General features: G+C 36.3%; 1 protein-coding gene across 6 annotated transcripts in view; it reads right to left on the minus strand.

Moving 5' to 3' along the window:
* The window catches only part of LOC131677065 (probable G-protein coupled receptor No18), a 138,826-nt gene that overhangs the window by 28,557 nt on the left and 83,200 nt on the right, over positions 1–27,069 (minus strand). For all 6 annotated transcript variants that reach the window (XM_058956613.1, XM_058956615.1, XM_058956612.1 and 3 more), the window contains one exon: positions 24,721–24,823. In XM_058956613.1, coding sequence (XP_058812596.1) covers positions 24,721–24,823 — 103 coding nt within the window. The remainder of the gene's footprint in view (positions 1–24,720; positions 24,824–27,069) is intronic.

The following is a 27,069-nucleotide window of genomic DNA, read 5'->3' on the forward strand; positions in this document are numbered from 1 at the left end:
TAGGGTCATACGCTTCTTCTCTCTGGTTGAAACTTTGAGCTACACACAAAGAAATGGATTTACCAACTACGCTATACCCGCCCCATTTATTGCCCGCTGTATATACTTCGGTCTTTACGCGGTTTTTATTAGGTGTTTGTACGCAGTCCAATTAACGCGGTTTTTTCTGAAAAATATTCAAAACCCTTTTTATTGCAAACAACTTAGAAAATATTCATGCGGCCTATGCAAAAAGACCTAGAACATTTTTGTAAAATTGGAAATTGAAAATACCTTACGGTCCACACCTCAACATTATGGGTTTATCCGGAACGGTCTTGGCGACTGGGTGTCCGAGGTATCGACATTAAGCGTCGACTTAGTCCCTTTGTTAAATCTAATATGGCAAATTCCTGGTTAACAAAATTCGCTATAATACAATCAATATGGGAATTTTCGGAATTGTTTTGACGTCGTTGTCTACGGGCCAGTAAATGTGTGTATTTTTGGAATGAGTTTAACGAGTAGGACCCAGAGACCGATGTTTGATTTCATTTTGAAATCTATGAAAACGATTGACGTTTTAGCGAAATTTCCTATAACCCCATCAATATGATTATTTTCGGAATGGTTTCAATGAGTGGGTGCCAGAGAACAATGATTAACGCCATTTTAAAATCCAAGATGGCAATTTCAGGTTAAGCGAAACTCTATAAACCAAAGTTTATTTTCGGAATGATGGCGAAGAGTAGGTCTTAGGAGTCGATGGAAAAACGGTAACGGGTGGTAAAAACGAAATAAAAATTACTAATCACATGATAAATGGAAGGAAAGCTAGTAAATTCACACGATAAAACGTTTGATTATTGTTGTAAAACTGTAAACCGGATACTACTTCAACTATATATCGGGACGATATATTTTTATATTTTTAAGCACATTTTACTTATCTTATTGATGCGAAATTTACAAAAATAAGAAATTATTTGATTTCAAACTTTTGTACGGGAAGATCTCCTTAACGGGAGTATATTCATAATAACAAGAATTGATTATGAGCCAAAGTTAGAAATCAAAGAAACCTTTGGCAAATATTCATCAATCCCTTTCGATAACATTCGTATAGAATGGGTTATACTGAATTTTTCTTTCAGAAAATACCTATATTGATAAGGGATAACAAAACTGTACTGAGCCCGAAGTCGCCATCTTGGATATCAAAATGGTTTCAATCATAAATTTCTGTCATCTACTCACCAACGCCTTTCAACGAAGTTTGATGAACATTTTAGTATTTTATGGTAGCTGAAAGTCGCCATCTTGGATTTTTAAATGAAATCACACCTCGACCTTTGGGATCTAATTATCAAGATCATTCCGAAAAAAGCTATCTTGATTTCAAAAGGCGTCAAGCATTCCGAAAATATCCATATAGTTAAGTGTGCGACATAAGGAGTCTTCAAGATCTGTTTTCTCTTTTTGTAAATCTTTTGTATTCAAAAGGACTAGGGAGTAGTTTTGCAGAAACTGCATATATTGTGAAATGCACGCAAAAAAAATAATTCTAAATTTTGCTTTAAGGGGTTATATATGTTGAGAAGCGGGAAAAGGGGAAAAGTTTGAATTTTTAAAGAGGTATGTAGCCACAAAACTTGTTTTACGTCTAGCGTAGTACAATGTCCAATTTTGCAAAATCCACTTGAGAACATAAAAAAATATTAATAATTGTCGAAGGCAAAACTCGTTTTTTTTCAAACAGGTTTGCCGTAACTACGATTCTATCCTGAACTGAGCTGAAACCATCAAACTTAAAAAAATCATTAGTATTTGTACCTGAATGATTGATTAAAAAAATTCTTCTTTTTGGAAACGGGGACAATTTTTCCAAAAAAACACTATTTTTACCTGAAAAAAATTATTAAAAAATTCATAACATTGATATGAGGTCGTAAAAATGGAATCGTTCAAGGACACGGTAGTTAAATTACGAACAGACAAAAAATAGTTTTAAGATCGGTTGAAAACTTTTTCGGCAATCGTAGTCATCGCAAAGACGTTTTTTGGGAAACATGATTTCGAGATAATCGCGTTTAAAGTTTCAAGTATAATCCACACCTCCATAAGCGAGCAAGATGAACAACGCTATAACTTTGCATCTACTACTCCAATCTCTATAAAAATTTGAAGTAACATTCTTAAGAACCTGAAATTTACGATAGAAGAATAAAAAAAATCGATTTTTTGGTTGGTTTTGGTTGGAACCTCCAAAACCATTCCCTTGCGCACGGGCCTGAGTTGACGAAATTTTGTACTATACGACCGAGTCTTCGTGGCGTGAAAAATGGCTGCCTATATTCAGTTTCATTGTTTCCGCCATTCAGTACTGATATAATTCAACATTTTATAGTTTAAACGGAATCTTTCGTTTTACAAAGCAAACTAAAATATGTTGGAATTTGGATTTCCGAGTAAATGGAAGATGACAAAACAGTTTTGTGAGTACATGTCTTACCACCGCATAACAGGGGTAAAACAGTGGCTTATTTGGAAAAACCATGTTTAGTGATTTTAATGTTTAATGAAAAAAAAACACACCTGACTAGTGACTTCAAAAAACCTGATTTCCTCTCAAAGAAGTCACTAAAGTCTATTCGTATCTGTTGTACTTATCAACGATTGAATGGGGGGACTGTGTGTGCCGCCCATGCCTCCTCCTGAAGCCATCAGTGCACAGTAGAGTGCCCAGAAAAATAACGAATTTTTGAAAACTCAATCGGCCCACCCCTGAGTCGATTCCTAGTCCCACCAGGAGTACTTGCTCCAAATTTGAAGCAAATCGGACAAGTCTAGCTACCGGACCAACGTGCCTGAAGTTTATATGGGATTTTTCGACAATTTACATGGAGAAAGCCCACTAACTCGCATTTTCGCCACTAGGTGGCGCTATATGCATCGTATTATTACTGAAAGTGAAAATAAGAAAGATAATTTAATCGCCTACAAATTTGTTGAAGACTGCTAGTCAATCCGGCTTTGGTAAAAGAAGTTATTAAACTTTTAACGAAGTGATGTCTGAGTCAGTTTTGTATGGGGCCTAGCAGTGCATGATTGTGCACAGTAAACTGGATGTACCTAGAGAATTGGTACTAGCGCTGTACCCAAACAGAAGGTACGATTTACTCACTAATAGGTGGAAATCTCTATAATATTTATTCTTTTTCATGTACAAGGTATTTATAATTGATTCGTAATCACCTAGTTTAGGTAGAGTGAATATACCCACTTCTAAGTTCGTGCACTTTTCTGGATGCTTAAGTAAATAGTACCTAAATTCCACAAAACTGCACATACTCACCAGTAGGTAACTTGAAACCACCTAAAATTAGCTAATTGGTAATCAAATCTGAGCGGACATTACCTAGAAATAGGTAAATATTATAGGGATTGGAACCTATTAGCAGGTAATTTGTACCCCTTTTTTGGGTACTACGCCACTACCAATTTTCTAGGTATATGCAGTTTACCGTGTGGATCAGTACTTGATTCGCACGAACAAAACATTTTGGGAAATAATAGTTAGGTTTAGGTCAATAGTATGTTCGGAAGATTTATAGTAAGTAATACGAGTCATGTTTTGGTTAGAAAATTTTGGTTCCACATTTTACCGCATAGAGGGCGCCAACACTAACTTTTTAACGGAAAGAGATAGAGATTAGGTGTCTTCCACAAAGTTGTAGAGCAAGCATTTTTAAATAAGTCTTCCGAACATCTCGATATTCTATCTCACTCCTATGAAAAGTTAGTGTTGGCGCCCTCTATGCGGTTACAGGTGGAACTAAAATTTTCTAACCAAAACATAACTCGTATTATGTACTACAATTCTTGTGAATATACTTTCAGCTAAATGTAACCATTATCTCACAAAAATGTATAGTTGGTGGTAATCGAGTACCAATCCACAACTATATGCTGCTAGGCCCCATGCAAAACTGACTCAGACATCACTTCGTTAAAAGTTTAATAACTTCTTTTACCAAAGCCGGATTGACTAACAGTCTTTGACAAAGTTGTAGGCAATTAAATTATCTTTCTTATTTTCACTTTCAGTGATAATACGATGCATATAGTGCCACCTAGCGGCGAAAATGCGAGTTAGTGGGTTTTCTCCATGTAAATTGTCGAAAAATCCCATACAAACTTCAGGCACGTTGGTCCGGTAGCTAGACTTGTCCGATTTGCTTCAAATTTGGAGCAAGTACTCCTGGTGGGACTAGGAATCGACTCAGGCATGGGCCGATAGGGGTCATTTTTTTCCTGTCACTCTAGTGCACAGTGGTCCAGAATGTAAATTCAGCAGGAATTTTAACCTTTTGTTAGAGCTAAATAACTTTGCCTTATAATACGTTTCGGAATGTTCTGGTACAAGGCCCTTCTTTTCGTTTGAACAGAAGCTAGGGTGTTTCTAATTTTTAGCAAGATCCAAAATTGAACTTTTTAACGGTTAAATATAGAGCTGTCTTCAATGAAGTAGGAGATCAACACATTTTCGACAAATTTGCTGAAGACGCGCGAGCTCTATCTTCCATACTTTTCATTGCACGAAAAATCCAAATGTGGACTTTAAAGTGTTCCCTAAAAATATGGCTTCATTTATAAAACTTTTGTAGTTTTCTTTTTACTCAAAAGTAACCTTTGGACAACTTGAAGATTATTTTAGGCGCATAATTTGTTCACATACAGCAACAAATAAACTTTTTTCGTTTCATAGTTGAGAACATTTTCATAACATACACATAATTTAGCATAGATCTCCAAAAAATGGCAAATACGATTTTTTTATATTTTGCGATAGTTACTCCAAAACAAGTGTATTGTTAGTAAAAGTATGTACATTTTTTTAACGCAAGGAGCTAGAGGTTCAGTATATTGAGACAAACTATTCTGCTTCAAAATATTTGAAAGCATTTCTAAAGCCACCTTAACGAAAAATCAAAACTGCAAAAGTTATGTAAATAAAACCATTTTTGCCTTTCTCATATAGAAAGTTTATGCAATCACTCTAAAAATCGTCAACCTAATCCCGGCCGGGAGGGCCATGTGTCATATGCCATTCGACTCAGTTCGTCGAGATAGGAAAATGTATGTGTGCATGTATGTGTGTATGTGAAAAAAATGTGACCTCTGTTTCTCAGAGATGGCTGGACCGATTTGCACAAATTTCCCAACCTTCGCATCGGCTGCTATTGAATTTTTTATTGATTGGACTTCCGGTTCCGGAGTTACGGGTTGAAGAGTGCGACCAAACAGCAAATTCCCATATAAACTGAAATGAAAAATGAAAAATCTTAAAAACGAATTTCCTTTTTTGATGCCAAATGACTTTAAAATGCATGAAACGTTGAGATTTGATGAAATCTCGAAAAAAATTTTTTTGACGAAGATTGACTTTTTTGGACTTTGGCCTCTCTCATGTAGAAAGGTTATGCCATCACTCTAAAAATCGTCAACCTAATCATATTTTTTACCTATAAAGGTTTAGGTAGGGGTATGTAAAGAGGGGTTGTTACTTTAAAATTAAAACTAGTTTAAAATTTCTTAACAAGTTGAAAATTTTCGGCAGGGTCCGAACCCCCCGAATCCGCCGCTGATTTCAAGCGATGTTTCAGTGTCGACACATAGTATCTCAATCTTGGCTGTCGATACATTGTGTATGTGCAAATCGTACTGAATATGTAATATACATTTCCATCATTGTATTGAATATAACCAGCCATGGAATCGTAGTTTGGACAAATGAGGCACAATTGCACCACTAGGTGGATTAAAACAGGTTTTTTTTAAGATACTCCATAATTGTTTTGGTTAATTTTCTATAAAATGAAAATTTTAAGACAAACGAGCTCCAATGCCTGCGACAAAGATTTCTAAAATGTAATTTTCTTCAATCTTCCGAAAGACTGCGAAACGCTATCTCGAACCATTAATTTTTTTTTGATTGTAAGAAATTTAGAACCACCCTACCCACTATTTAAAATAGATGTCTTGTAAAGTGCAATAATTTTTCGCGAGAACGAAACTATATCTTTTATATTGTACATCGTGAAAGTAATTTAAACACATTAAGGCTACATCCATAAATGACGTAGCATTTTTTGAGTGATTTTTAACACCCTCCTCCCCCATCTATGAGCTGAGTATGTATTGTACGAGAACTAGCAAAGAAAAAAACTTCGTTTTTAACTTCGCACGAGTTCAAGAAACCTCCCTGTCGGCACACATCATCACAAAATACAAAACTCCCTTCTCCGCCATATAATGCTACGTCATTTATGAGTCATGTCATGAAAAACCAAATTTTAATATTACTTATTACAGTTTTCATTTTTCGCTACCACAGGCTTCAGGTGATTTTCAGAGTTTTTAAAGACGAACATTTTCTTTCTGCACCTCCAAATTCTAGCTTCTACTATTAAAAAAATATTAATAGTTGTTATATCAAAAAAAGATTTTTTGAAACCAAACATTGTGATCCCATTTTTTTGTTAAATCATACGTCGAATCATGATATTGGCATTTCAAAAAACCCATTTTTGGCGAACGATAATAGTTAGATATGTGGTGCCAAATTATTCGCCCTAAAATAGATTTAAAAGTTGTCTGAAGATACTTCCGTTTCAAACCAATACCGTACAAGTTACATGAATATGAATATTAGGGTGGGGCAAAATGATCGTTTTTTTTCGCCCAGCACTTTTTTTTAAAATTTCAATTGGGGTCTCAAAAACTGCAAAATTTGGGGCCGATTGGTTTTGATCCGGCGTAGCGCATTTCGTTTGAAATTTGTATGGGAAAACCTACTTTTTTGCATTTTTAATTCTATAGACTACAATTCTACCTGCAATATTCCAACAACTAGATAGAAGTGTAGTCCAGGATATGCTGAACAACTTTGCCGAAGGATGTATGGTGTTGGAATGTCTCTAAACAAGTTATAGCTGTTCAAAGTTCGATAGATCGAGTTAAATGCCAATTTTTTTGCCAACACTTCGGGTGTACAAATGATATTTCATATAGCATACCAAAATAACATCATATATTTCAGATTTACCATATTGGTGTGTTTGGATGAATTATTCAGAAGCCTTAGCTTAATTTCATGTTTTAAAATAATTCATCTAAACATTTCAACTCGACAATGCCATACTATATATTGAAGCCCCTCCCCCCACTACGCCCTATTGTTCAGCTACCTACGCCCATGAAATTGGGCTAAAGCTTTTGAATAATTCAGAAATGCAGAATGTTGTTACAGTACTGCTGATTGATTTTTATGAAGATCTAGCACACGGTATGGAAAAAACTGCTTTTTCGTTTTCGATTTTTGCCCATTATCTGTTCAACCTTAAATGAAAACTATGACAGATAGAGCTTACCTGTCTTCAGCAAACTTTTCTAAAATTTGTCGTACTTCAACTTCGCTGAAGGTCGGTTGCCCTTAATTAAAATTTTTTTTTTGATCCTGATAAAATCAGAACCGCCCTGTTATTTAAACAAAAAGAAAGGGCTCATAAACTACGAAAACTTTTCCACAGACAGAATAAGGTTAAATTGTTTAGTTTTAGCAAAAACTTAAAATAACTGCTAAATTTGCATTTGGGATCGCTGTACATTGAGAGACAGTAACACACTGAAAACCCACATCATACTTGCTCGACGGAATGGATATTAGCATGTTCTGTAAAACAATTCTGATGTAAAAATATCTTGTAACTCGCTGTGCGAATGCAAATGTGCAACATTGGCTATAACATGTAAATCTCCTTTTCAAATTATGCATATCGTTCAGCAGCTACGACTGTGCCGCTCTCCTTTCTATTCAAACGGTCGATGGATTTGAAAGTTTTTCTCATCAAATTGCATTACATAGAGCATTTGAAAGGTAGTACAAGCAAACTTAACCAACTGGTTAGTTTGAAGCTAAGGTAAACTAAACTTACCTTTCGTTGCTTTTAGCACTTTCAGTGGATTGTTTTCCAGGCACTTTGATTCTCACGCGCATTACCAACTGCTCCTTGCAAGAGAAGTTCGCCATTGTTCCTTCCCGTACAGCAACATCTGATTGTGTATTTTGCATTACATGTGAAAAACTTTGTTTAGCAAACCATAATCCAGACGACCGGCGGTGCTAACGACACGCCATCAAATGTTCGTGACAAATTTAGTGACTTGGTTACTTCTAATGTGATTGTTTGGGGTAACACGCGAACACTCGTAGCACACGGCAACGTCCATAACCGATGTGTTTAATCAACAATAATTTCCCTTGAACAATCCTTGATATTAATGTGTAAGATTCGTTACAACAAAATCATATAACTGCTGGAAATTCTTCAAATCCTTTTCCGTTTGCTGATATCCACCGATCGTTGAAAATAGTGCGTCATTAAGTTAACTGAGGGGCATACATTGCAGCGTAACATAGTTTATCGTTAGCTGGTAATATCAAGCCACACTGCTTTCCGTCGACAAGCCAGAAACGATCACAACCATCATTAGAGCATTGATAAATAAAAAAATTACAGTAGCCAATTACGTTACATTCCAGTCAGAATATCAATCTCGTTGGATGCCGGAGAATAATGCCGCAGTGCCGCCATTCATTCCAGATTCGCAGTGGCACCGTCACTGCCTTCGGCATTTGGTCCTAACGGTTCCACGGAAAATAAGCTACTCGGCTCGGAGCGAGCGGAATGAAATGAAACTGATATCAAATTTTCTTCGAGAATATTCCGGCGTACACTCGTTCTTCGCTTATGATCTAGACACGTACACGCCAATGTTCATGCCAAAAAGAGTGCAATTATACTCCATCCAGCCAGACCCTACGGGAACTCTTTCTTCGGGATGCGATGCCGGCGCTATAGCGCCCAGCACAGTACTCGCATCTGATTTAATCATCTTTATTATTACGTTTCACTTTTTTCATCTCAATACTCAATCACTGCAGCCATAACACAATTTGCAGGCAAAAAAATCTTTGGGAAAAGTAGTTTTCATCAGCTGCTTTCCAACCAGCAACAGCGCAGCGCCCGCTTCAATTTGATCCCGGGCGAAAGTTTTCACTCGCTGGGTAAATTTTAATTTTCCAGCACAAAACTTGTTGAACCCAAATATGGCTGCGGTGCGCTTCTGTACATTCATTCCACTGCTGAAAATGAAACGGACCAGATCATGTGCTATTGGCTGGACTAGTGTTTGCAGCTTTTGTTCGAATCATTTGTGCGGCCTTAGATAGGATATCCTGTCAGATTCAGTGTGCGCCGGGGTGCTTCTTCCTTTTAGGAAATCGTTCCGGTTCCTGGACGATGTCATTTCTTGACAAGTATTATCAAGGCTGCTGAGAAAACGGGAGGGGACGGGGGTGACGAAGTTTCTAGAGGGGCATTAAAGTAACCATAACATGTACGGGAAAACCGCATTTTTTAAATTCCTCTTTTCTTCTGGTTTTTAAATTTAGCAGCGGATACAACAAATAATACTATGACGAATCAAAAAAAAATTGAAATTTCCTTAATTATGCATTATTATTGATTGCAGATTTTTCGACAAGCAGTAGAAGAAGTTTTGTTGTACAAAAAAAAGATTACCCTGTCCAAGATGGTTTGCTGTTAAAATCCCGACCCAAACCGGGATACAAATTTATAGAATAAAAAGACACATAAGCGGTAAGCTTGAAATTAGTTGGTACCGCCACACGGTACTATCTTTGATTTTAGGCCTGAGTTTAATCCGGCCTAAGACGTTAGTATCTGTCATTGCAGAAATGGCTGCATCCTGAACCCAAACGAAAACAGTGTAAAAGGCCGCCATGTTCCTCTTGCATACATCTCAATAATTTGAATAAACTTTTTGACCTTCATTTGCATTATTATGCCCCACATATCATATCATATGAGGGCAAGTAAGCAAGTTTTATCCCGTACGAAAAACAGGTGTAATCGAATTTTAAATGCATTTTTTTTAATATTCTTTATCGTCCTATATCTAGAAGGTGCTACACGCTCATTTCAAAACGCCACATCGAAGAGTTATATTGCAGGTTAGCAGAAGTCGAAACATTATGAAACAAACCGTCGAACGACATTTTATAATTGGATCCAAAGATGAAAATTGTTTTCGATTGTTAGTTTGCCTATGGCTATCAAAATGAGTGAAGTTCAATTGCTCACAATTTTTTAGTTAAATTAACAAGAGTAAAAGAAAAGAATATATAATCTTAATTTGTACCCTTTTCTAGTTATATCTTCTCACAAAAAAAAAAACACAATAAGCAAGTGGAAGTTTATTTATGTTTTTACTGCTTTCGAAAGAGTTCAAAACTAAGATTGAATAAAAAATTGTAAATGTAGCCATGCCATATAGCCTAAGTAACACTTTTAAATACGACGGCAAACAAGCTGCTACAAATTTGATTTGATTTTGATCGTTATTTGAATGTTATCGGAGCTTGCTTATATTGTTTCGCAATTTATAATTTTCTAGCATATCTTGAACGATTTGCATTTCTGCTGAAGTACAAATTTTGATTTAATTTTTAATGATAGAACAGCAAAAAGTTGAATACGGAAAAATCGCCTAAATTGTGTCGGAACTTAAGGGGGGTTGTATAAGATATTATCGGCAAAAAATTGGATGCATTAATTTTTTTTTCGATACAAAGATTGTTTGTCTTTTCAGTCAGGCGCTACATCGAAAACTTGTTTTGCGGTATATACTATAACTCAAAATCTACTGGACCGAACCTAAGACAAGACGTGAGAATCGGCTTCTTATTTTCCATTCGACATTCTTCTTTTTGCAGATTTCCCCCCTGCCTTAATCTTCCGAACAGTGTTGCTATTTTTTAAAATGCAAATGGATTCTTGTTAATTTATTTTATGGCTGCAATATTTTGTATCTTGAATCCATTATATTAATAAAGGGCACCGTTTTTCCATGTCATGGGTATTTAGTAAGGTTTGATGAAACCATTTTCTGGCAAATTTTTGATTCATTTATTCATCTTTACTCTTTTAACGATAATAATTTTATTTGTCAAAAGTAATTACATTATTTTTCTATACATATAGCAACACTGCCAAACATCATTTAGTTATCCCTGCAGTAACATTGCGTACGGTGCAAAAAGTCAGAATCAACCAATCAGGAACTGGAACATTCTGACGTAAAATTGGAACAAAAACGACATGTCTTGTCTTAGGACCAACCGTTGAGACATTTGCACAATTGGTCGGTGTTAAGTCAGACCGGACCAAGTCGCAAAACATCAAAAAATGAGTTAATGATAGCACTGGATAAAGAATTTCTTCATCTACATTCCACTTTTACCAGATTTGAAATATGAAACAATAAACAAGAATTATGGTAAAAATTATTTTCCAATTATAATGTAAAGGATGCTGCGATTCAAACTTTAAACGCGTTTTTCTCGAAATCAATGCACTGTCACTTAGTCCGGTCTGACCTAACACCGACCAATTGTTTTTCACAGCGTTTCACAAGTAATTAAGGGAGCTTTAATTTTTTGGTCGATTTTCGATTTTTTCGTAGCACTTTAAAATCAAAATCCGATTATTGCTAAAACAACGATTAACATGTTATTGTAAAATAATAATACTAAGCAGTTTGCAAAAAGTTCTGTGATGTGAAGAAGAAGAACTGTGCAAAATTTAAAACGATTGGTCCAAGAAATTTTGAGATATGATTTACACCGGATTTCGTCGAGGTGCCTCCTGAAGATTCACTGTCTGCATCCAGTATCAGGTTCAATTTGTAAATTTACAATGGTCAATTCATTATCAGACAGATCGCAGACTATAGGAAGTAACTAATTGTAATCTTTATTAATTAAAATTACTGGACTTTTGGTATTTCAGGCTTGATTGGGTAATCGTGCTGATAATTTGGATTACTTCATTTTCAGCAAAGTAGGTCTTCCAAATTCTATATGCATGGTTAGTAGAGAAGGTGGGTAGGATGGTATAATAAGCCCCACCAGGCTAAAATGTCAGATTTCCATTCCATGGACGACATAATTATCTGAAGCAAATAAATAATTTTATATGGGATTTTTCATGTGTTGCAGAACAGAAACTGATACAAATATTTTAAAAGATGTAAGCTTTATTTTTATGACATTTTCGACGTTTTTTCACTCAAAAGTGCGCCATTCCGCGTAAAATCAAAATATCGAAAAAAAAAATCCTACGTACGTCGCTATTGACATAAGGAATCAGAAAAACTTTACTTTTTTACGCTAGGTCAAAAATCCGGCCGTGGACCCCTTCCAAAAAACGCGCATAAGGTAAAAAGCTGCAGAGCCGCCATCTTATGATGAAATTGCTCGAAAAAATTATTTTGTTTGATTCAATACTTATGCTATAAATCAGGATGTCGATTGACCTTTTTATTGAGCAATAAAAAATTCTCGAAATAAGCCTATTTTTTCGTGCTCTACAGTGGTGTAACCCCTGAAGCTAAATCGAGGATTTCAAAATCGTTTCAAAAACATAAATACACCAGACTATTAAATGGCATAAACAGTGAATTTTAAATTAACTTCACTGTACAGTTTATTAACATTGCCGTGTATTGCTGACCAGACCGCAGCAATGCAAATGGCATCATCATATTACCGGAAGAAGACAAAAGTATGCAAAAATTTGTCATGCTTCTCTTACATACATTTCGTTATTTTCAATCCTCTCTTCGGCTTTCTTCTGGATAAATATGGCTCTCTTAGCTCGCAATAAAGATGGTAATAAATAAGCCAGTTTATCAGGTAGGAAAGACAAACACTGTCGAACTACACTGATAAAATAAAGAAAAATAAAATAAATTAATGCATAGAAAACTACGCAATGTCAATAAAACTGGAATAACCCATTAACTGGGTAAAGAGTCCATACCCATAAATGAATACAGATCTTGTGCGTCAACCTGGTTAGGTTTTACCCATTATTTTTTGCAGAACTGTTACAACAAAATGCGTAAAAAATACCCATTCATGAAAATCGCGCCAGAATGTAAAATACTGCCAATAGAATTATTTCTGAATTAAAAAAAAACATAAAATAACATTCATTTCACATTATTGTCTCCTTAACTACTTAACAAAATAAAACCGCCAACTGAATATATTTTTGATGGCTGGATCTTTTGGCTGCTCTAAAAATGCCGAACTCGCGCATATTTGCAACATCCTCAGTAGTCTAAACAGCCGTTGTTTTATGAACGTTGCCGAAATGTTCCGTTTCCGCCATGGATTCAGAGTCAGGCCGATCATTTGCAGGTTTCGCAACGAACCTTAGTTTGCAGGTTAACTCGCTTAAAATGATTCTTAATGATTTTTCACTCATTATTAAGATCAATAAGTCCATTGACATTACCTCATCGAGTAGTTGTGAAATGGATAAAAAGCACTCATTGTTAGTAGCCATTTTTTGACAGCTCGAATAACTTCCGAAAATGAGCAATTTGAATACGTAAAATGGGTAAAGTTTTTTTTACCGTGTATATTTATCCGCATTAACTGCTATGAACTGCGTTTATCCAGTAACGGCTTGTCCGGAATTTCGTTTCAAAGAGAATTTTGACAGTTGGCTTTTAACCCGTAATCATATGTTTGTCGAGAAATAATGGCACCAATTACAACCAACCTCTAACTCGACGAGCGCCTATTCAAACTGAATAAAAACCTGCATATGTATACCAATTTATTTTCTTTTATGCATTTAATATTATGTCACTACAAAGCGCTGTACATCATCGGCCAACTTTCAACTATCCAACACATTAAAGCTCTAAGTTCAGAAACATATCGGCTACAAGTTGACAAAAATTGTAATCAACGAACGAGACATTTGACGAAGAAAAGCTATATTACTGCACGAAAATATCGGAATGAAAAACAATTCACCATGTTATCTAATTTACTCATTTTCATTAACTTGAATTTGTTGTTTTTTAACATTGACGTGTAACGCAGATCAGAACGCAGCCATATAAATGACAGCATCGTTTGATTAAAGCTTACCAAATATTTTAGGCCGGTTTAAATGTTACTCCGGTTTAAATACTGTTGGTACGGCTTCGTGCTTAGGGCACAAAGCCGTACCAACAGTATTTAAACCGGGGTAAAGATTAAGAATTGCGGAGTTCCATCTCGAACGAGATTGGATATTCGCTACCATTGCTATTCTTTTCTTTGGGGCGAAAGAATGTTGGTTTTCGTTTTGTGGTGTTGTCTTTGAATGCTTTCAATTATGGAAAAGGTTGTGATGATGAAAACTTCATCGTTGCTTGGATGAATGTGAGCATTATAGGACCTTGAACGAGGATAAACTGCCAACCGCAGCCGTTCTGTCACGCAGCAACCAGCTTTGGGAACAGAATTTAGATCATGATCATCTCGATCGAAAGTATAGATACTACATATAATGAATGCAAATGGTTCTGCTACTGTTATAACATTTGAAATAGTGTACTTCATGCTAATGCGATTTAGAATATAATCACAAATCACTATATTAAATAGTTTGCTTGTGAAATTTTGTTATTCTAATAAACACATATTGTACATACATCATTTCTAATATCATTGAAATTGTGACGTTTCAGTAATTTTTTTTTTCGCCGACATGAATTACGACACGCTTTAGTTGAGTCAGAAATTTTTCATTACCCTACCCTCAAAAAGCGGATGGAAAACGTTTTCACTTCACTCGCCGAATCACACATCACAACCGTCAACTTTTTTTATTTTTGCTCAGAGCCGCCTAAGGCGAGGCTAATATCTAGCTTTATGGAAAACTTTCACTTGGTACATTCAACCAGCACCGTCCCGAAAGCATCCCGGCCAGCTCAGCTACAAAGCTCGAACCACACACTCAACCCATGCATACGCCTGAGGCATTCCAGTCCAGTGTGAATGGATGCATCCAGGAAAGCACGTTCGCGTAAAGTAAGAATCAAATCGAGGCAAATTTTCAGAGGTTTTGCCCATTTGGGAGTGAAGGATTATGTAAACATAAAAAACAACAATGCAAACAATGTAATAATGTTGCACCCTTTTCTCGTGAAAATTCCCAGTTGGGTCGGGTAGATTCATGGTTTGATAATAATTGGACTGCCTATGTGGACTTGGGACTTGATTCGTACTCGGAATACGGAGTTGCTTTAATCAAAGATAAACATTAGCTTCAGCAGGTAATGGTTTATGTAACTAGCTTCTGAATTTTCAAAAAAATATATTATATGATTACATTATATATTATCAACCGACCGTAAATAATGAGTTCGCTGACAGTTTATATTGTTTGTAAACTGCCATGAGTTCGTGTTTGCAGGCTAGATGTCCAAGATAGTTCAACACATTAGGGAAACGAGGGGCAATTAGAAATATTTGTTTGTTTTTACTATAGAAAAAATTGGCCTTCAGCCAAAAATTGCAATAAGAAGGAATATATCCCACTTCATAGTTTGAGCCTTCGCTACAAAGAAAAAAACATTTTGTAGTTTTAAATTTATTTTCATGCACATGTTTGGAGCATGAATATAAATGTAAAATTAAGTTCCACCATAAATACAAACAACTTGTCGTGCTTTCATCAACAAATTTAATTACAATTTCACACGTTGATTGAAGTTTACAGTTTCATTAAACGGGATACCAATGCACTTTAATGTATTTTTAAACCAATATAGCTGAAAAATGTAACGACATGTAATATTACACGAACGAACCTAACCTAACCCTCACCAGTCTTGTACTAAGTTGTCGTATTGTACTGTCGGAGTTTGATGTCCAATTTCTAAGACCAGGAGCAGTTTGTTTCGGCTTTGTGTCAGAGCTTCCTCTAGCTACTACATTTGGCGACCTCTGAAGAGAAAAATTTAACCCTTTAAAAGTTTTCAGGAGCAAGAAACTGTGCCCCCAAATTGAGAATCTTCAGAGTCACATACTTTCTGAGCCAAGAGAATCGTAGCTCGTTTTAATATTTCCGCAAATGAGTGCCTAGAACGCCTTTTAAGGGAACGTTGCAGATTCCTTGGGCGCTGTTTGTACGTGTGACATGGCAATAGATCATGTGGACTTTCTCTGCAGGCACATTTTTCAGCATTCTCAATGCATGAGCTCGGTCTTGCAAAAGTTCACCCGATACGAGTTTGAAGCGACACACATTTTAGTCCCGTCCAGTTCGATTGCCATTCAAAATCTTCGCTCACTGGAGCTAGGGGTCCCCGAAACAGCCAACTCCGGGCTTCACTAGATCTACTCATGGCAAAATTCGACAACGTCTATCTCAACTCTTTAAGCGGGCATGTAAACGTAGTAGTACTTTATAAGTAGTCGGTCAGGAGGGCAACTATCCCGGGGCCCAGATCTATTTTGGGAGCCCGCATGTTTATCTGATAATAAAAATAGATGTGGGTGGAAATTGAAGAAACATATAAAAACCTCATATAAGAAAACAGTAATTGTAACATATTAATATAAAAATATGTTACAAAAAATAGCATTTATATTCAAAAATCCTAAAATTGGAATTACTTTTGTGAATGCCTTTAACTTTATATTCACCGCAAAGACTTGTTGTCTTCAAAGGATTTTTCAAGAATAATTTTCTAAATCTATTGGACGTAGCGCAAAAACCGATTAAATTCCCCTAATAGTGAGATTTAACCATTCTAGTATAATATATCACAAATGTTTTTATTTTTGCATTTACTCAATCAATTGGCTGGTGATACAAGGCACATAAAGAAGCTGTCATTTATTCGAATACCGACAAGAAAGAATTTCAAGTTGTAACGCGTCAGGGTACAATTTAGCACTGGGTGGAAATTAGGGCATTGCAAAAAAGTTTTTTTTTTAGTTCTCAAAGGCTCCCCTCTCATATTGTGACAAATGTCAAAGTAAGCTCAGATGCCAAATTTCACATCATTTGGACAATTCTAGACCCCCGCCCACAGCGCTTGAAATTTTTGAAATTGATGCTATGGGAAAGAATGGAGGAAAAATATATTAAATACCATAACTTTTGAAATAGCACTCAGAAAATTACAATTCCTACCTCTTTTTAAAGGAAATAACCTTAGTATTTGAATGGAGATATTTGTGTTTATCGAAAAATAATGAAAAGTAGGGTACTAGGTCATTTTGACCCCAAAATCCCCTATTTTTAATATTTTTTCTGCTCCGTGATGCAATTCATACATATTTTGCAGTTTTTCTAATGTGAAAAAATCTCAGGGATCTAACGAAGCCTTTTTGACATTTGTCCGAATACGAGAAGTTGGGGTTAAAGAGTCTTTTGTCATTCATATTAAATTTGATCATTTTCTAGTTCATTTATCTCTAGCATTCTTCTATCAATTTTCATAAAATGTATTTTGTTGAACGTAAAAAGTTCTTAGGAATAAATCAAAAATAGATTAGCTACTGGTAAAATTCAGAAACATAAAAAAATTTGACATTAACTCTACAAATCACATTTTTTTTTTTCATTTTTTGCCCTAATACCTCAACTTCCCCTATTTTCCCAGGAATGAAACAATTTTCATGTGATTCCTAAGAATATGTCACACTAAAAGTAGTAAATTAAATAATAATTTATAGTTAAATGGAGTTGATATGAGCGATATAATGATAAAAATGTGAAATCGAGACTAAATGTCAGATAATTTGATGTTTATGAATTTTACCGGTAACGAATCTATTTTTATTTTGTTCCTAAGATTTTTCCACGTTCAACAAGCTATAGTTCATTAAAATTGAGTGAAGAATAATAGAGATATATGCAACAGAAAATGATAAAATTTAATATGAAGGACAAAAGGCCCTATAACCCCAACTTCCCGTATTCGGACAAAGATCAAAAAGGTACCGTTCGATTTCTGAGATTTTCTCACATTAGAAAAACTGCAAAATATGTATGAGTTGCAACACGGAGCAGAAAAATTATTGAAAATAGGGGATTTTGGGGATAAAATAGCCGAGTACCCCACTTTCCCGTATTATTCGAGAAACAAAAATATCTCCATTCAAATAATAAGGTTATTCCCTTAAAAAAAAGGTATGAATTGTAATTTTCTGAGTGCTATTTCAAAAGTTATAGCATTTAATATATTTTTCCTTCATTTTTTTCCCATACCATCAATTTTAAAAATTTCAAGCGAAGTGAGCGGGGGTCTAGAATTGTCCAAATGATGTGAAATTTGGCATCTGTGCTTACTTTGACATTTGTCACAATATGAGAGGGGGGGCCTTTGAGAATTCAAAAAAAACTTTTTTTGCAATGCCCTAGTGGAAATATACCAATTTATGCATACTTTCTCCGCAGAGTGTATTGTTTATGCAACATAATGCTCACCACTGTTCCATACTGTTCACCATTAAATTTTAAAATTTTTGTTAAAGACCATGGCAAGTATATACATTTTTACATATGAAAATATCTTATTGCAGTGTCTGAGGCTGGATATCATTCCAAACTCTAAAATTTAACGTTGTTACGTTTTTGTGCCACTATTTTGAACGCTAATATCTCTTATGTCTGGATGGATTTCCGTCTTTTTACTACCAAACAATTCTAAATTAAATGAGATTATTTTCAATTGCTATATAGTTCAATAGTTCACTATTGAAAAACTCGCATAAATGAATAGTTATCGCAAAACGTAAAAATTCCCATACATGAGTCAGTCTGTTCCCGGCAGAACTGTCAATGGTGAGCACCTAGCAACTCAATTAACTACCGCTAGATTATAGATAGAGGTGCCGCGCGTCGGTTTGAGTCAGTCGATGCTAGCATTTCAAATGAGCAACATCACGACTTTATCGTCCGGACAGTACAATAAGTGGTACATGCCATGGCATTTCTGAAGTACACACACAGCTAAACCGTGTACAACTTGCACTCGTTTCCTTGCTGTGTGCAAAGTTTGTCGTGCACTGCGCAAGTTGAAACTTTGCATGCACGATAGGTTCGAGCTGTGTACACGCAATGATTAGCAATATGGGTGGGAAAGGTAGGTTGGTAGGGTGGGATGTGATGTGTGTGTGTGCTGCTTGTGAGTTTGCGAAATGGGATAAATAAATTTATTTTTATGCTTGTGTGTGCATTGGGTTGAAGGTGTGCTATCGGAGATTTGTAGGTACGTATGATAATGAGCCTATTTACACGTACTGCGAGGCGTGGATTTGTTAGAGATTTATTAAAATTCATTCGCGAATTGTATTGCACTCTCTTCAAAATGCTGAATTTTTAATGGCACCGTGGTTGTGTCCTGTACACAACCCTTTATTTTTTTGACTTCCCGATTACGTTTATGTAATTCAGAAAACCATTTTGAAAAGTTCTTTCGGAGATGCAAAGTCTTTGCACTTTAAAGGATAAATTATTACTTAGGTACCAATTTTGTAATCAGACGGCACATTACAGAAAACCATGTTCAGACACCGCTAAGAAAAACTCTTTCAGGCCATAATGACCGCAAACGACGCATCCAGTACCTCAAAATCAACAGCACGCTTAATAATCGAGGTATTCTTTGTGAAACTGGACGGGTTCCCACTCGTAAACTGTAAGGGTAAGAAGTAATTAGGACCATATGATTTGGAGCGTAAAGGTAGGGGAAGTGGTCGGTTGCCGGCACTGGTCGGTTGTCGGCACCCCTACGTTACTTTTGACAGGAAGCAGACATGGAGATTCTTTTAAATATTATTAGTGTTTCATATTAGCACGATATTGTTGTGCCTATTGCTGAAGCAAACAGACTCGAACGGTATCTTTTTCTGCTTTAGATACATCAGCGTCTTCTTGGCGTAATGGGAAGACGCCTTGTCCGGCCAGAAGAAGTACTTCCTATCTGCATGATGCTCCTTTAAGAACGGCAGAAGAATTTTCTCAAGACACTCTCCCTGGTACACTTGTTGATTGATGACCAGACCGCTCGGCATGAACCATGACTTTGAAATCCCTCTATCCGATATGGCGATGTACAGCAAAACTTTTTTTAAATTTATGCCTAAACTTATATTTTACTATTTGTCGCTGGAATATTAGCTGCCATTTCCTGGAATGTGCGTCTTCGAGAGCGGAAAGTAACATTCGTTATCCACCGGCACTGCGATTTCACGATCGCTATCTGCTCGTCCGTGTACTCGGGGAACCGAGTCTTCTTCCGATAGATGATGTCCTCCATCTTGAGGGTTCGGTGTATCAAGGTATGGGAGCAGTGATATTTTCGGCTGACGTCACAAAAACTCGTTCCGTCCTTGTTGTCGAACAGCTTTTTCAACGCTTCCTTCTTATTCTTCTTCGTCATTATCTTCACCGGACAGACGCTACCGGCCTTCCACTCCACGCTCAGGGATGACAGGATCAGGTATACTGTACTTACGGGCACGTTTTCGTCTCGAAAGTGGTCTACCGTAAACTTTTTCCACGATGACCATGCGTTTCGTAAAACCGTACAACACGCTCGCGGAGTGCTTGCTGTTTCGACGCCATCTTCGATTGAACTGAAAGTACCTGAGCGAAAAGAAACATGCCACCGATTTCCAGGGAGTCTAAAGAGAAATTATCTTGGAGAGAAAAAAAATTACACTCTTTACTTTAATTACAGAAAGGTATTGAAATAATTCTAATTTTTATTGAACACCCGTTAGTACGATTTTAACTCAATAGATGGTACTAGTCAACTGTGAAGAGGTATCTTCAATGGAATGTATGGAGATAACGAACCTTTCTCCTTATTCATCTCTCTGCCTTTAACTTAGGCTGCCCATATTGCCCCACAGTCTCCTATATGCAAGAATGTTCTGTTAACTTAATGCCTTTTATCACATTGAGTGCAGTGAAAACATTTGCTTACTACTAAAGCAAGAAAGAAAAAAATACTTTCGATTGTCATAACGGTTTGCTGCACAATCATCTGTGCATAAAAAATCCGCCGGAGAAATGGCTTCCAGCGTCAGTAGTGTGTGAAACCCTATTCACTATCATGGGATCGCAGGCACAGCTGGCAGACATGCCATAGCGTGCGAAAGGTATCAAACCAGAACAAACCTGCATGCTCCAAACTATCCCAATCAGACAGAGATGAATAACAAACCGGTGAGATGTTAGTTCCGAAGGAATTTTCGCAGACTATAAGTCAAATGTCAGCCATACGGTACGATTGGAGTGAAGAAGGATAACCAGAGTCAACAGAAAATGATGCTCCCGTTTTTTTTCTGACATATGAGGAATACACTTGAATTCTGCTATGAAGTAGGTTTGTATCACAAACGATGCATCCTGACCCTATCGACTAGGAAGAAATGTTTAGTAATGTAAAGATATATCGTCGCTGTTGTGCTATCTTATGACAAGCGCCATTTAGCACATTTCGAGAAAAACGATTTTTAAAGTTTGAGATTGAATATCTTGGAACTTATAAATGGTAAAAACAATTCAAAGAAGACAATTAATGCTTCAATCTATTCTGTATTAAACTCTCAAATATCATGAAGTTCGGTTCACTATGTTGCGAGTTTTCACTATAAATGTAAACAAAAGTCGCACTCACACGTGTCGTAGGTGTGTATTGATGGCAAAATTTGTATGGCGTGTCATAATTGTGCATGGAAAATTTTCCATAGAAAAAAAGCATCAATTATTAACTTTTATTAATATCTTCGGCATTATTCGGCCTAGAAACAATCGATGAGATGCATTTTGAAGGAAATTGAGCAAGCAATCTAGAAAAAATAGTAATTTTTAATTACAGTGTTGCCAAACATGAAATATTGCCAATTTAAAAGTAAAACTGCATATTTCTCTCAATACATGTATTTTTATTTTAAAAATTAATATGCCATTGTGTTCCTCAGACATTTTTACATATTAAAACATCTAAAACTTCTGCATTATTTAAGCGAATCCCAAGATACAGTGATTTAAAGCAAAAAACTGAGAATTTCTCATCACTTTTTTCGCTATAAGTCAGTAACCAAGCAAAATTTCAAAATTCTGAAAACGCCATTTTGTAGAGAATTTTCAGATTAATAATGTTGCATATCTAACTCAGTTTACCTCAAAATGGCGTTTGTCATAAGATAGCACAACAGCGACGATATATCATCCATTTCGTTCGTGTTTTGTCTTCTTGGTAAGAGCTCGACTGTTTTGTAATATATTCTTGTTGGATTTATTTCGGCTAAGCAGTCATTCACTATTTTTGAACTTGGTTTTTATTTATTCGACGTTTCGGCACTGTATAACGCCATCTTCAGGGGCCAAATAATATAGTTCGCATACAATTTTTAAAAAATTTTGACACTAGCTTGTCATAGGAATTTAGCGAGTAGTTTTTCATCAAAATAAATTCTATCTCTTCTGATGTTCGTTTGGAAACAATCTTGTTTCCAAACGAAACTCAGAAGAGATAAAATGTATTTTGATGAAAAACTACTCGCTAAATTCCTATGACAAGCTAGTGTCAAAAAATTTGAAAAATTGTATACGAATATTATTTTCCCCCTGAAGATGGCGCTATACTGTGCCGAAACGTCGTATAAATAAAAACCAATTTCAAAAATAGTGAATGACTGCTTAGCCGAAATAAATCCAACAAGAATATGTTCGTGTTTTGTGTCTGTAATATTGTACATTCTCATTTTTTTTCTTTTTTTGTTCAGCAAGACTTGGGGGAAGCTTTGAGTTATCTATTTGTAAATGAATATCAATCTCCTTTGATTATAAGTCACTATCACTTCGGAGTCTAGGTCTGTTCCACTTTTCCTTAGGAGGATCCAGATTAACTTGATTAGAATACATTAAGAAAGGCACAGATACCCTATTAGTTGGAACGATAATGGTTTTCTCCTGCGGTTTAAGTAAAAGTAGAAAATATGCACTATTACCAGTGGCTTCATTGGATGATGCATTTTTTCACGGTTTCGATGGAGTCTCACTATGCCAACAGAATGATAATAGATCCAAAGCAGAATCAGTCTCTGCGAAGCGTTGTACCGTACCGTACCGCACCGTCCACGACGACAACGATATTGTAAGAAAGGCAGCACCGTGCGACAGGACGCAAATAAATAAATGCTGAAGTGAATAAATGGTTCCGTGCCATGATGGTACAGTGCGACTGAAAAGACGTGACAGTGCATTTCCCAGCGGTGTAATGCTAACGTCTCGAGGAAGCCGCAACAGACTGCTAGACAGCATTGGTCTGGAGTGAAATATGTTTTAACTGAATAAAAAAAGGTCTTCTCGAAACCGCAGACAACTGCAACTGACTGTAAACTATCGAGTGCTTGCTTTTCAATGTAGAAGGTGACGGCACAGAAATAGTCGAAATTTTATTTGTGTCCCATGCACAAAGGGTGATAGTTTTTATGGAAAAGCTGAGTGACGGAAATGGCATTCATTTCCAGAATTACTTAATACTTAAGTAATGCTGGAAGTGAAAATATTGATTTGCACTTACGAGCACCGGCTTTTTTTTCTGTGCGCAACTATAACCAAAAACTATAAATGCAATATTGGTATTTTATTGAATGTTCAACCTGAAGTAAAACGTTATAGACACAATGAACAATATCTTTCTCGAAACGAATTCGTAATCATGCAGTTCAACGTTCAACCACAGACTAACAGACATAACACTATGAGGGAATTCCCTCAAAAACCATCGATCCGACAATTTTCGCAGAACACTAGCTCCACCTTTTATTCACGGTCCCAAACATTCAATTACTGGTGGGTTTCCCCTCAGGTTTGGGAACAATTTTTCCCTAGTGGTCTATCCCCCATATGCTTGATCATATGTCAGTGGCGCCATAATTTCAAATGTGGCCACAGTCCCAAGTTGTTAGAGATTTATTAAAATTCATTCGCGAATTGTATTGCACTCTCTTCAACATGCTGAATTTTTAATGGCACCGTGGTTGTGTCCTGTATACAACCCTTTATTTTTTGTGACTTCCCGATTAAGTTTATGTAATTCAGAAAATCATTTTGAAAAGTTCTTTCGGAGATGCAAAGTCTTTGCACTTTAAAGGATAAATTATTACGTAGGTACCAATTTTGTAATCAGACGGAACATTACAGAAAATCATGTTCAGACACCGCTAAGAAAAACTCTTTCAGGCCAAAAGGACCGCAAACGCCGCATCCAGTACCTCAAAATCAACAGCACGCTTAATAATCGAGGTATTCTTTGTGAAACTGGGTTCGTAAACTGTAAGGGTAAGAAGTAATTAGGACCATATGATTTCGAGCGTGAAGGTAGGGGAAGTGGTCGGTTGCCGGCACCCCTACGTTACTTTTGACAGAAAGCAGACATGGACATTCTTTTAAATATTATTAGTGTTTCATATTAGCACAGTCCCAACTACAAATATATTTAAAATGACCGTTAAAGTGAGCGAAGCTTTGTTTTTGAGTGTTATGTCTGTCAGTCTGTGGTTCAACGTAAAATGCAATTATCACAGATGATAGTCATCTATCTTACCGTCCGTGCAGTCAAGCTGCACAATTTCTTCCCTTGAATTCACAATGTACAAGCCCGTATATCGCCTTTGCATTCTAATTACCGAATCGGAAGAGAGAAAAAAACGAAAAACCGATACCGAGAAAGAACAATGCAGTTCACGGTGGGCAATGAATGAATTACACTTACCTATCTATACTAATTGCACATAAGCTAAGGATTGACGCTGTACACAGTAGAACATCCAATGAGATCCATATATCACACAGTATCCATCCGAGCGGCCACGATCCTGAAAAATGGACGGAAAAGGAATGAAACGTTACAATAAATTTGCATTTCCAGTACAAAAGTCGGACAAAGTTACAAAAGGTTTTTATGCGTTACTCTGCTCTAATTGCCGCAAGGTTCTACTGTATCGATTTTGTTGGCTATTTTCGGCAAATTTAAGACTAACAAGAGAAGCGAATGCAATGAAATTGAAAGATGGATAGGTATTCCCGAACAAATTAGTTATAAACTTAGAACGGAAAACTAGGACTAGGCAGGTTCATTAGGGACATGATCGAAAGGAAATGTGAGGAATCCTTTGCCTTCTGCTGGTAGGAGTTGAGCGTTCCACCCAAGTCTACCGCATGGTTGTTGATAGAACATAACTCATCGTCATATTTTTCCGCCGATGCCGGCGTCATGTACTTATCGTATGATAATATTGGATCTAATTATGAGGAAAACGGGTACCTTATTTAAATGTTGGATACCTAAGGTTAGTTTCATAAAGGTTTATGGGTGGAACAAGATACCTTCTGAATTATTTTGAAAGATTAATCTTCCGGCAGACGCACTAGCAGAGTACACGCTGCTCTGAAAATCTAGCGAAATCGTCTTAGGGCACTATCATTCTGCTTGATTACCAAGGTATGCTGTCCAACACAATAATAGAAAACCTATTCTATATAATGTTAGGTGTGTTTGGCTAACAATCCAGTTTTACCTGGTTATTAGATTGACACAATGCGATTTACATGTGCCATCGAGTGTCCGTTCTTGTTTATGAGTTTGATATCTAGTTTTCTCAACTTGTCAGATGGCACGATTAGAAAAGGAATGACAGACAACAGACTCGAGTTACCCTAACAGATTTGCACAATTTTCTTTTTTTTTTTAATATTTCTAGAGAAAATTTACAATAGGACGTAAGTAACAGTGAGAGATTCTCTTTGGGGTCTTTCTCTTCTGTTCATTACTCGGCCATTTCAACAATTACTACTCTACTCTTTGCATAATATTCTAGTAAAAACCGTCGGCTTTCGATATGTACCGTCAAACGGGGTTACTTGCAACACTTTTCAACTTCAAAGCGGTATAACTAAAAATTCTGAAACTCCAGAATAATATTCAACATGTACAAGCCCTAATGGGAGTATGAAGAATACTAAATGGTACTTATCATATCAAAGTATCATTCTCTGCTTTTAGGATGGCCAAAAATTATGCCTGTTGCAAGTAACCCCGCATATGGGGTAACTTGCAACACATGAACTTCATTGAAGTCTAATGCAGCATTTTTTTTGTTTACCTCTAGTAAACCAACCAAATGTACTATAATTTGAGCTTGAGCTTGTGTGACCACCCATGGCTGCTGCTACGTTATCGATCTGGACTAGCTAAAGTTGCACAGGGAATATGTAGATAATTATGCTTGGGAGTAGCAAAACATCTTTCAATGTGCAATTCCTGACAATCCTAAAGTGTTTATTGATCAATACCGGCACGGGCCAGGCCCGAACGTAAATCGTGGAAGGAAAGGGAAGGAATATAAGTCCGATACTTTCTTTTGCTAGAGGTCGTATAGACTACTACGCACTTCTCAAATATTACGGGAGGAGGATATTTGTTAGTAAGTACAGGGGTTAAGTAAAAGATTTTCTGACAAGTGTGCGCGATTTAAGATGTTTAAGGTCTCTGGGCGCCGGCCTCCAGGAGACTTAGTGACAACCCGAATTAACCAAATGTACTATAATTTGGACGTTTTATTAATTTTAATTGCATTTATTTTATTTTATTTCATTTTATTTTTAATTAAAATTTATGCCCATGTTGTTTACAAACAACAGCGATTTCGAACAGCTGTAACAGTCGATTTATTCCAGATTTACTCACAATAGTAGGGAAGGCTAAATATTGGGACTTTAACCCTTCATTTCAGAACTAATAGTTGCAAGTATTATCCATAGAACTGAGGTTATCGCAATGAACATGATTAGATTCCATTGGAACACTGCAGCCAGGGATAGTTTCAGTGAACGGCTAAAACTAAATTATACTGTTGTCTTAAAATATTATTGAAAGCAGATAAAACCTATTAATTTATACTGTCAACGATTATCTTTTCCAAGCAATCGGACTATTATGCTAGAAAAATCCAGTTGAGTATAGGAAGATAGAATTTTAACATTTTCTAGTACTGCTAGAGAAGTTCGCATAAAGACGACTTCCTGGTACTGTTCTGTATTTACAGAGCCTTTTTATATTCTA

Source organism: Topomyia yanbarensis, chromosome 1, assembly GCF_030247195.1.
Source record: "Topomyia yanbarensis strain Yona2022 chromosome 1, ASM3024719v1, whole genome shotgun sequence".
Lineage (NCBI taxonomy): Eukaryota > Metazoa > Arthropoda > Insecta > Diptera > Culicidae > Topomyia > Topomyia yanbarensis.